Source organism: Aptenodytes patagonicus, chromosome 21 (assembly GCF_965638725.1).
Source record: "Aptenodytes patagonicus chromosome 21, bAptPat1.pri.cur, whole genome shotgun sequence".
NCBI classification, from domain to species: Eukaryota; Metazoa; Chordata; class Aves; order Sphenisciformes; family Spheniscidae; genus Aptenodytes; species Aptenodytes patagonicus.
In genome coordinates, this window is record NC_134969.1 from 2,966,012 (window position 1) to 2,978,079 (window position 12,068).

At 45.0% G+C, this 12,068-nt stretch overlaps 1 protein-coding gene across 2 annotated transcripts; it reads left to right on the forward strand.

Moving 5' to 3' along the window:
• Positions 1 to 1,895: 1,895 nt before the first annotated feature.
• Positions 1,896 to 8,544, forward strand: ZBTB8A (zinc finger and BTB domain containing 8A). Of its 2 annotated transcripts, XM_076357536.1 has the most exons (5): positions 1,896 to 1,903; positions 2,003 to 2,126; positions 3,331 to 4,298; positions 4,798 to 4,967; positions 5,376 to 8,544. In XM_076357536.1, the coding sequence occupies exons 3-5, from the start codon at positions 3,359 to 3,361 to the stop codon at positions 5,706 to 5,708; spliced, it is 1,443 nt and encodes a 480-aa protein (XP_076213651.1). In that variant the 5' UTR covers positions 1,896 to 1,903; positions 2,003 to 2,126; positions 3,331 to 3,358; the 3' UTR covers positions 5,709 to 8,544. The 2 variants fall into 2 exon arrangements, with proteins under 2 accessions (XP_076213651.1, XP_076213652.1); XM_076357537.1 differs by lacking the exons at positions 1,896 to 1,903; positions 2,003 to 2,126 and adding an exon at positions 3,046 to 3,144.
• Positions 8,545 to 12,068: the final 3,524 nt, after the last annotated feature.

The window sequence follows — 12,068 nt, forward strand, 5'->3', positions numbered from 1 at the left end:
TGTAGAATGTTATATAAAAAGAGGTGCTGCTTAGTTGAATTGACAGGCAAAATCAAACTTTAGAGGAATGAATTCAAGCAGTATTAAAACCCAATACTGCAAATAAATTTTCTGGTTTATGTTAAACAATCTAAGTGATTGTTTCATTCTTTGTCTTTATTTCTCAATACCAGAATCGGTAGTTGAAAGTTTATGTTAGTTGCCAATAAACTAAGTTCTACAAAATTCCCCAACTCGAGACTTTTGAGTCAAAATTGGTTGCTCTTTGGAAGAATACGACAAGCAATATTTTTACCTGACTACTCTTCCAGTCTCCTACAATCTGTGACTTGGGGACTTCTGAAGGCACAGGACACTTCCATGTGTAGCTCTCAAGTCTCTCTCGTGACCATGTCTAGTGTACCCCTGTAACGCTCGCAAAGATTTCACATCCCCAACAGCCTACGGCAAGCCGTTCCGGTGCCTAACTGCGTTATGCGTAGATCCACATCCTCTGGTTTGCTGTGACCCTGCCTCCTGCTAGCTTCATCTGCCTTCCTCTTACGCTGGAATGAGCAGCCAACAGTCCCTGTTGATCCTCTCGTGATTTTACAGGTTTCCATTTATCTCACCTGCTTCATTTTTTTCCTAGTTTGGATCTCTCTCACTCTACAGACATTTGTACAAAGCTGTGCCAGACTTTCATCGTTTCCCTTTTCCCTCTCTGAACCATTACAGGTTCCTGTATACACGCTTCAAAATGAGTGACCCTGGGGCTGTGTCTGACATGCAGGTGTGCACTATTAGTTCACGGCAAGAGCTGTGGGCTGGGTGCTTGGGTTGTGCTGTGTTACCCTGAAAGGGGAACGACGGGGACAAAGATTCTAATGGTCCTTTGGGCTGACTTTGGAATCGGTTCTGCCAATATACTCTTGAGGCTTTGATGTAAAAGCAAGATAAATGACATGACGTTTGCAGGTGACACTGATCGGAGGATGACTACGGGCCGGCAATGTGACATGGCTGGAAAAGGCTGGTCAGCTGTAGATACATCAGATTGAAATGTTTTCAGTTGATAATTAACACCATTGCCCAGTGGACTGAAGAGATTCAGGCGAAATACTGTGTAAATTCCAATCGCTTTCATGTTCAAGAATGATTAATTTAAGCTGGTCAGGTAGAGAGTGGAGTCTTAATGCAAGCAGAATGGGTCTCATGAAAGATTTTAAAAGCGTGGCCTGCATTTGAAAGGAGACGGAATCTACAAAACTATGCATGTTTATTAAAAAGGGGGAATTAAGCTGGTGAAAAATATTGTTACAATATAAATGGATATAAATTGAATATGAATAAATGTATATAATATACTGGGAGAATGTTTCTAACTATCAAGGGAAAGAGTCTTTAGATGTCTTTCTCATTTTGCTGTAGTGGGGAAAGGAACATAAATTGTTTCAAGATGGAACGTCTTAAGTTTATGGAAGGGAAGGCTAAAAAGGCCACAAAGGATACAGTTAAGGCAGGATGGCTCTCATGGGAAAACAAGTATTTATGAGAAATAACTGGGGTGTCAGGAGCACAGAAAGGACCCTGGTGGCAAGAAGAGGAAGGAGAGAGATACCAAACTTCGAGTGAGAGAAGGTCAGAGGTTCAGGTACTAGGATTTCAGACTATTTTTTTTTTCCCAGAAGATAACAGATATGAACAGGAAAAAAAATGATGTTATATCTCCTTTTGAGGAAGCTGCAGGCGCGTTAAAGAAGGATTTGGGTCATCAAGGCCCCCGCTATACATAAAGGTGTGAGAAGGAAGCATCTAGGGCATCACATCCCCTCCCGGGCAGCATGTGGGTGTGGGAAGAGGCGAGCAGCCCCGACTGCAGGGCGATCAGGCAGAGGAAGCCGCTGGGCTGCGCCTGCAATCGGTGCGTTGCCCCTTTAATTGTGTCCCCAGCCCTCGGGCGTCTCTGTCCAACGCCCACGTCAGCAAATACCTTTTGTTTCTCTCACGTTCGGGCTTCCAGGGCTCGGGGCTGCGGGACCAGCGCGTCGCCTTCAGCCACCGCGAGCCCCGACGCGGGGCCGGGGACCCCGCATCCACCGCCCGCTCCTCTCGGCTCGGCGGCAGCCGCCCGCAGCACCCAGCCGGTAAGTGGCGGCTCTAGCACGCCGGCAGGCCAGACAGGGCGTTGGGATTTGGGGGCGGAAACGGCCCCGCAGCGAGCCTTGCTGCGAGGGGCAGCGAGGGACGGCCCCGGGCTCCGCAGTCCCCGAGGGCGCCGGGGCCCGGGTGCGACGGCCCGCTGGCAGCTGCTCCTCGGAGCCGATCGTTACTCGGGCTGCCCAGCGTCCTACGCGGGCGCCATTTGCAGCCCCGGGCGCGGCTGCAAGGAGCCAGGCGCGGCAACAAAGGGCTGCGCGGGAGTAGGAGCGGGCGGCGGGTGCGCGGCGAGAGGGGCCGCGCAGGGGGGCGGCTGGGGCGCTGCCAGCGCGGGGAGGCTGCGGGCAGCTGGGGCGGGAGCGGCTGGGGCCGCGCCGGGCGCCCGGCACCGGGCGGCGGCGGCGGCAGCAGCAGCAGCGTGGCGGGGCGCTCCCGCGGAGCCGGCGGAGCGGCAGCCGGGGCTCCGCTAACGCGGGCGGCTGCGGGCTGCGCGCCCGGCGGAGGGGAGCGCGCAGCCGGGCGGAGCGCTGGCGGGCGCCGGTGCTGCGGTCCCCGCGGCGGGAGCGCGGCAGGAGCGGGGGCGGCAGCCCGCGGAGCCGGGAGGCGCCTCCGCGCTTTGGCGGGCGGGTCCGGCGCCGTCGGGCGTCCCGGGCTGCCCACGGTCGAGCGACCAATTCGGACGGGCGTGCGGGTGAGTGACGGCGGCCTCCGCCAATGCCGGGGGAGCCCGGGCCGGGAGGGCTGCGGCCGCCGGGGCTCTGCCGCCGAGTCCCGTTTCTGGTCCCTTCGGCGGCGAGGGTTTGAGCCCGGCCGGAGCGGGGCGGTGCGGTAACGTCGGCTCGAGGCGCGGACGCGGTCCTCCACCGCAGCTGCTGGAGGGCTCCTCGTCCCGTTGGAGAATGTCTGAAGGCTGTGGAGCTGCCAGCGGGTCGCACGCATCCTGCCCTGCATCCTTGGGAAGGAGAGGCGCCTAGGTGTAGCACACGCATCTCTGCCAAATAACGTGTACTGGTGTTTTTGGCTTTTTCATCACTCTCTTCTTCTTGGAAAAAAGAATACGTGGTTGTGCATACTGTAATTTAAATATATTTATAGATTTAAGTAAAGATATCTGTAAAACTGGGTCTGACATCTTTGGCTGGGTTGCACGACGCTGAAGTCAAGAGTCTAATTATTCTCTTTATTTTTTAGAGCGACGCTTCATTTCATCTTTTCTGGAATGGAGATTTCTTCTCACCAGTTTCACCTCTTGCAGCAACTAAATGAGCAGCGCAGGCAAGACTTGTTCTGTGACTGCAATATCCTGGTTGAGGGAAAGGTCTTTAAAGCACATCGCAATGTGCTGTTTGCCAGCAGCGGCTATTTCAAAATGCTCCTTTCGCAGAGCTCGAAGGAGACGAGTCAGCCGACGACAGCTACTTTCCAGGCATTTTCTCCTGACACATTTACAGTCATTCTAGATTTTGTGTATTCAGGCAAACTGTCTCTCACTGGTCAGAATGTCATCGAAGTCATGTCAGCTGCTAGCTATCTGCAGATGACCGATGTTATCAGCGTGTGTAAAACATTCATTAAGTCATCGCTGGACATCAGTGAGAAGGAGAAGGATCGCTACTTCAGTCTGTCAGACAAAGATGTAAATTCAAATGGCGTGGACCGATCCTGCTTGTACAGCGCTGGCTGGAGGGCGGAAAGCAGCCCCCCGCATTCGCACTTAAGTCCAGATCAAGGGACGTGTATGATGGGTGGAAACGCTTGGAGCAATTTCAGCTACTATCCGACTTCTCAAAGAAATGCCCAGCAACAGCTGTCCAAACACGAGCAAAGGCAGGATTCCATAAAGAAATCCCGGCACCTGGGACTGCAGCAACCTTCTGACATTCCTCACTATAAATCGAGCAAACTGGAGGACAGGGCTGCCGAGCCCGCTGGCCATATTGCTCAGTCCGAGGAGCAAGTTCCGATTGAAACAGAAGTTGAATCTCCTCACGTGGGATACCAGTACGGCCAAGGGTCTGACGTGATTCCGAGGAGCTTGGCTGTGTCGCAGCAGGAGCATGAATCACCCCGTTCTTCTAGTAAATCCAAGTCTTCAAAAGCAGACGAGCAGTACGCGAGCATGCCCTCAATTCTGGGAGTCATGGGAAGCTGGGCTGAAGGTAAGAGTTGGTTTTAATGCCGTAGGTGCACGGCCATCTGTGAATCGTCTGTTCTGTCCGTGAGAAAATGTGCTTTACTGAACGAGTGTACAATTGCCAAAAATACATCTGTATTGTCCAGAAATGTAAGTTTGGGAAGTTTAACTCTTATTTTTTAATAATTGTGAATGATTGAAGTACCTGGTTTATTAAAACTAGCCTTTCAAAATACATAATCTTTAGTGTCTCTACAGCTTCATCTTGCAAATTTAAACCGTGATCTTTTGGGATATTTTTAAGCTCATTTTAATACAGCTAACGGTCTGCTCCTTTTCCTTTGTTGCGCCTCTGTGTAATTTACAGGAAAACACAAAATCTTCGTGCTTGAAAAGACCTACGATAGTATTTTTTTAATAAAAGCGATTTTCTATTCTGCGCATGGAATGCATTTTCCTAGAGCATTAAATGACTAGACGTGTTACGACTTTATTTTTTTTTTAATCGCATTCTTTTCTAACAGATGATCTGCCCAGGATGAGGTTCAAGTGCCCATTCTGCACTCATGTGGTGAAAAGAAAAGCAGACCTAAAGCGTCACCTTCGCTGTCATACAGGAGAGCGCCCTTACCCTTGTGAGGCATGTGGGAAAAGATTTAGCAGGCTAGATCACCTAAGTAGCCATTTTCGAACAGTATGTATTTTTAGTAACTGCATGATTTGTTTAATGTGTAAATCTGTCTCAGCATAATTACACTCGTACTGTGTTTATCTGGTTGATACATTGACTCCCGTAAAAGAAGAGGTAATAGAAATTTAATCTGGTTTTGTTGAAGTCGATTCGAAGCATAATTTGTATGAAAGGGGATGAATTTCTTTGTTAATTGATGGCTCGCAAAGGCACTGCTCTGTGCAAGTCCTGTAATAGAGCTTAAGTGGGCAATTCCAGCGCCCGTGACGGTTTAATTTTTAACGTTTGATGACTGTCTCTCAAAACGAGTAAATGCTACCATTTGACGCTACTCCAGCCCTACTTTTTGTCATCTTAAAAACCACTTCTTTGCGGATACCTTATCAAATTTATTCATTTTGATTTTCCCAGATTCATCAGGCTTGTAAGCCTATCTGCAGAAAGTGTAAACGCCACGTGACTGAGCTAACAGGACAGGTGGTCCAAGAGGGGACAAGACGTTACAGACTCTGTAATGAGTGTTTGGCTGAAGCTGGCATAGACAGCATTCGCATTGACTTGGAGGCTGAAGCGCCCCTTGAATTTCCACAAGATGGGGATAAGGATTCCAGGTGGCACTATGGGGAAGACAACAGATCTGATGTGGAGATCGTGGAGGACGGGTCAACCGACTTGGTCATTCAGCAAGTTGATGACAGTGAGGATGAAGCAGACGAAAAGGAAGTAAAACCAAATATTAGGTAGTTGCAAGACAAGAATTAGGAATTCCATGTTAAGAGGGAGAATGTACTGTCTCGACCATAAGCCCTCCGCCAGCCTGTTGTTACCGTACAGAGACATACTGGTTTCTTTTGAACAGGTCCAGACTTGCATGTATTTATGGACGTGCCATTGAGTCCATTCTGAGTTTTGTTATCAGAATACCCATACTTTTGCTTCATTAGAAAGAATCCATCCTTAAATGAAATAATGGATGAACAAGGAAACTGAAGTACTACATGGATAACTTTTTATAGTAGACAATGGGTCACTTCTCAAAACTTCTTTCAGGGGAGTGAGGTCTAAATACTTAAAAAAAAAAAAGTCACACAGCACTGTAAACTGCCCACTTTTTAAATTTGTAGAGATGTGGGGTTTATACGTAATATCATCTGGCGATAAACAAAGTATAAATACCACACACACCAGAATATAAAGAAAACCTCTCTTCAGTATTCAGAAATGAAGATAATCTTCCACAAAATTTCATGAAGTCTTCATATTATGATAAGGAAAAAAAAAAGGTAGCTAATTAAGAAAAAGCATATAACAATGTTTTAGCACATTCGTCTGGAAAAGCACTTTCTTGTAAAAAATTATTAGAATAAGAATCTTTAGCAGATCATTCATTCAAGACCTATTTCTTTACAAGAAAATAAACACATGAATGCTAGTCCTAGTCAACACATCAGAGATAAAATGATTACAAATATGGATCATTAATTGATGCCAGTAGATGTTTGATTCATTCTGAAAATTGGGACCTCAGACTGGGGTATGTTTTAATAAGCACTAGTAAAATACTCTTTTTTTTTTTTTTTTAAACCTCTCAAAAGTGCCAGCCTGATGTGACTGGTAGCCCTGCATCCACAGCATTGCCAATGGCAGTGTCAGCTTCTCCATGCCAACGTGAAGGAAACGGTCCTTACCAAGGTTACTTTAGCTGTTGGTTTCTCTCTTTGTCCCCCGTTTTATTTGCCAGTAACAGTGGCAGAACAATTTGTACAGTATATATACTACATCATTAGAAATGGAACTGATGAGATTTTCCATCTGAAACCATTGACTACTCTTGTTTGTATTGACCTATACGCAATTTAAACTGAGTTTTAAGATGGAGTCATTATCAATTTATATATTCCCAAAGTCATTCGGTCACCAAGAGAACATACTTTAACCTTTTTCAGTCTCTACTATATGCCCACGAGAACAAGATGTACTGGAAGTTCTAGACATCATATTTGTGTAATTTTACCTACAATTAGCCTACAAGAGATGAGATGACTAATGGTGAAGAAAGTTTACTTCTCTAACAAAATAAGCCACTTTGTTTTGTTGCTTAGTGAGTTTATCTTAACCAGCACTGTAAACAGGAGAGGAGCAGAAGTACGCTCCTGGGGTGCGTTTACTCTGCGTTTTCTTGGACAGACCCCAGTATTAATACAGTCTTTATCCTGTGACCATGGAACTCGATGGGTATAGGCTTAGCAAACTTCATTTTTTTTTTCTTTTTTACAACTTTGTAAGCATGTTTGGCTGAAACCCGGGATTAATTACAGAACAATCCCATATATATACACTATGTAATCTCTTTCCCAGGGACAGCTAAAAAGTCACTATTTTATTTTTATTTGTGTAAAAACTGTATAACCTTATTAGTGTCATCATTACCAGAGAGTGCAGCATTTTCATTCCAGGCTGCAGGTGGCCAGCCTACAGGTCTCTTGAATGAGAGCTTGAGCGCTTCCTACTAAGTTCACAGTGTAGGCATTAAGCACCCTACCCCTCAAACGTGCGGGGCTGTCAAGAAGCAGCCTGCTTGTATGTTCTAAGGAGATGAGAAGTGGTATTCTATTGCTTCTACAAAAATTATCGTCCGTTGGCTCAGACTTGGGGAGGGGGGCAGAAGGGGGGAACTTACAAAACTTTCTGATGACCCACATGAAAACATCTTTTCCAAACAAGACCTACACTTGCCTCGATTTTATGTTACACTTTGGTCAGCAGTCCACAAAAGGGACTCGATGTGAAAACAGCTGGTTAATTTCTTGGAGCTTATTACTCCTAAAATGCGTATTATTAAATGGCTAAGAAATATTCCTGAGCAACCTTAACTAAATCAAATATAGAACAAAGAAATATATAAAAGACTATGGAATGACTTCGATCAAATTTAATAGATTTTTCCGTTTCCCTTTACATTAAACAGTATGCGCAATAAATTCTAGGTATCAGTGCCTGCTGTCCCAGAATACAAAGGGGCTGGGATTAGTCTGTGTGTGTGTGTTTGGGGATGGATTAAGGGGAGGGGAAAATAAGGTGTTACTCTAGGCCTGAAATCTTAACTTCCAACTCTAAAGGTGAGACTATTAAGTGTTTCTGTATACTTGGGGGCGTTTTTAGAAGCAAAGGGATTTTTGGATCAATACTCAATCTAATTAGATACTATAAATCTAAGAATACTGAGGACCAGATGCTTCAGAAAAAGATGTGAAGTGGCTATAATGGGCAAATGGAACAATCTATCCATATGAAGACATTTACTTTTTAAATATAGGCAGATTAATTGTTTTGCCTGGCAAACAAGGGTTTTTACTGTTTTTATGTGTTATTGTTATTCTCAGTAGCATAACTAGATATCTGTAGTCATTTTTAAAGTATCTTATTAAGCTTGGAGTTTTAGCTCAAGACTGCGATTCCCACAGGTCAATTATGTTTTGTATTTTAAAAAGGTTACCATTTTTACATTTGTTGCCTTAATTTCAGTTGTTGTTCCCTTATTTTTGTATTGCAAGACAAGATAAATGTTAAGTGCCTTATATTTTCTACGTCCTTCATTTTACATAGCCAGTCATATACTTTGCTCGTTTTTCTCTAAATGAAAGTAATCCTATTTGTTTTCTTTTCATCTCCTTGCATTGCCTTTGATGACTGTCTTCTTCATACTCCCGTTAGGGTCACATACCACTCATTAGCAGAAGTAACTTTTTCGTTATTTTCAAGTTCTTTTCACCTCTGTGCCCGGTAAAATCATGGAGCAGGTCCTCCTGGAAACTGTGCTGAGGCACATGGAAAATAGGGAGGTGATTGGTGACAGCCAACATGGCTTCACTAAGGGCAAATCGTGCCTGACAAATCTGGTGGCCTTCTACGACAGGGTTACAGCGTTGGTGCATAAGGGAAGAGTAACTGACGTCATCTACCTGGACTTGTGCAAAGCATTTGACACTGTCCCACACGACATCCTTGTCTCTAAATTGGAGAGACATGGATTTGACGGATGGACCACTTGGTGGATAAGGAATTGGCTGGATGGTCGCACTCAAAGAGTTGTGGTCAACGGCTCGATGTCCAAGTGGAACCAGTGATGAGTGGCGTTCCTCGAGTGTCAGTGGTGGGACCGGCACTGTTTAACATCTTTGTCGGTGACATGGACAGTGGGATTGAGTGCACCCTCAGCAAATTTGCCAACGACACCAAGCTGTATGGTGAGGTCAACATGCTAGAGGGAAGGGATGCCATCTAGATGGACCTTGACAGGCTTGAGAGGTGGGTCAGTGCAAACCTCATGAAGTTCAACAAAGCCAAGTGCAAGGCCCTGCACATGGACAATCCCAAGCACAAATACAGGCTGGGCAGAGAATGGATTGAGAGCAGCCCTGAGGAGAAGGACTTGGTGGTGTTGGTTGATGAGAAGCTCAACATGACCCAGCAATGTGTGCTTGCAGCCCAGAAAGCCAACCGTATTCTGGGCTGCATCAAAAGAAGCGTGGCCAGCAGCTTGAGGGAGGCGATTCTGCCCCTCTGCTCCGGTGAGACCCCACCTGGAGCACTGCATTCAGCTCTGGGCCCCCAACATAAGGACGTGGATCTGTTGGAGCGAGTCCAGAAGAGGGCCACGAAGATGATCAGAGGGCTGGAGCATCTCTCCTATGAGGACAGGCTGAGAGAGTTGGGGTTATTCAGCCTGGAGAAGAGAAAGCTCCAGGGAGACCTTACAGCAGCCTCCCAGTACCTGAAGGGGGGCTACCAGAAAGCTGGAGAGGGACTTTTTACAAGGGCCTGTAGTGATAGGACAAGGGGTAATGGCTTTCAACTGAAAGAGGGGAGATTTAGACTAGGTATGAGGAAGAAATTCTTCACTATGAGGGTGGTGAGGCACTGGCACAGGTTGCCCAGAGAAGCGGTGGATGCCCCATCCCTGGAAGCATTCAAGGCCAGGTTGGATGGGGCTTTGAGCAACCTGGTCTAGTGGAAGGTGTCCCTGCCCATGGCAGGGGGGTTGGAACTAGATGATCTTTAAGGTCCCTTCCAACCCAAACTGTTCTATGATTCTATGAAAGCAAAGACCATATAGGGTTGTTCCCACAGAATTTAATTTACCTGACAATAACTGATTTGAATGTGTTGCTTTTCGAATTTTGCCAAGTCACAAGTAGGACACCTGATTTTACCTTTAAATGCTAGAGACAGCTGTGTAGAACTGTACTGAATACTGCTAATATTGATCCATTCAGATTGTTTCTGTCCTGCCTCTGTACATCCAAATCACAGTCTGAGAGGATTAAATTGTAGTGCAGCATTGGAACGGGCTGTTCAGAAAGCAGCCTCAGAGATGGTTGTCCTTAAAAAAAAAATGTTCCAAGACTTGGCTAGACAAAGCCATGGCTGATCTGATCTTGATCTGATCTTGGTGCTGGCCTTCTTCCTGTGGGAGGTGGGACTAGAGACATTCACAGCTCCCCTATGACCAACAGTTCTATGATTCCTCTCAAATTGGTTTTTGCTTTTTTTAATTTTCTTTTTCCTCCTTGTACTTCTTTCATCTTCTTCATGTTGCTTTGAATGCTCTTAAATACTACTTAATGCATGTTTTGATTATTCACTGGTTTTCAATACATCATTCTGTTGTCATTTGCTTTTCCATCCCCTGTTTCATCTGACTAACATTGGAAGGATGTCCACTTCAAGAGACATTCTCCTTGTACACCTCTACTTTCTGTGCAATCCTAGTGTCTCTGTCCTTTTCTCTCCTCGGTCTGTCCTTTGTCACTGAAAGCCTGACTCTTTTTGCTTGGCTTGTGGTTATCGTAGTGTTCATAAAACCACAGTCAAGAGCGAAGATGTAGATTCACCATCCTCTGTTTAGCGTCTCACCTTTAACTATCCTTATTTTCTGACAACTGTCTTGCCATCCTTTCAAAGGCTGAAACACTGAATTAAAAAACGTTTCTCTTCCCCCCTTTTCAGGTATTTCTTACAGAATTCTACCTACCACATAAACCTATGACTTGGGTGATACTCAATTTAGTTTTTCTCCTTCACATCATATCCCATTTTTTTGTTTTCCATTAAATTATCTAAACTTCTGTATTTACTATCCCAAAAAATGACACTTGTCCTTATCTTAAAGGTTCAACTGTTGTTTTTTTTTCCCAAATCAATTAAAAAAAAAAAGTAGACCCCAGAAAACAACCTCAGAATGAATCTCCCTTTCCAACCTTTTAGTATATATTCTATTCCAGTTCTGAAGAACTGAGATGAAAAAAAAAAAGCAAAAATATTGATTTAATGTGAACTTTGAAAATATCTGTAAGCCCACAGATCTCTAGTGGAGGACTGACACTGACTGCTGCATGTATCATCCTTCCTTTACTCCTGGCTCTTCAGAAGAAATACTCCATCCTCCAGGATTTTGGGATCCTTCTCAATTTTTCAATGATAACTTAAGAAAAAAAAAATCTCTGTTGGATATAAAATTATGGAATATACTACATTTCTTCCCTGAAGCATCTGGTCACTGTCAGAGGTTATCCCATTACCCAGCCATGCCAATGTCTACCTTTCTTATATTTTGGTCTCTTAGTCTGCAGAAATACTTGGCTTTGAACTTCAGATAGCCTACACAGGGGCTAATAGCGCTATCTTCAGCCCCATTTATTATTTAAACAGACCTTGATTTAGCTGAAAAAATGCCCGACCTACCATCTGGCTACAGCCGAGTCAATGACTGTGCCTGGATCCCAGGACCCCCCCCCCCCCCCCCCCGACAATCATTAGCATCTATCAGCTAACAACAATGCTGTATAGCTGAATGTCTATCTAAAACCTTAACTGCCGAGGGCTAGCAGAGTCGAGATTTGCGTTAAGTGAGGATTACAGCTAAACTAAACTTGTTTAGTTGAATATATCCTAAAAAAAGACTTTAAAAAAATTATATTCTAATCGAAGCCTTGAGGCTAAAGATAGCAGCAGTCAGACTGGAATTAAGCACACACGTTTAGGGTTTATTTAATGAGTTTACAAATTCATAAGGAACTACTTCAGTGGACTGCTGAGGCCAGT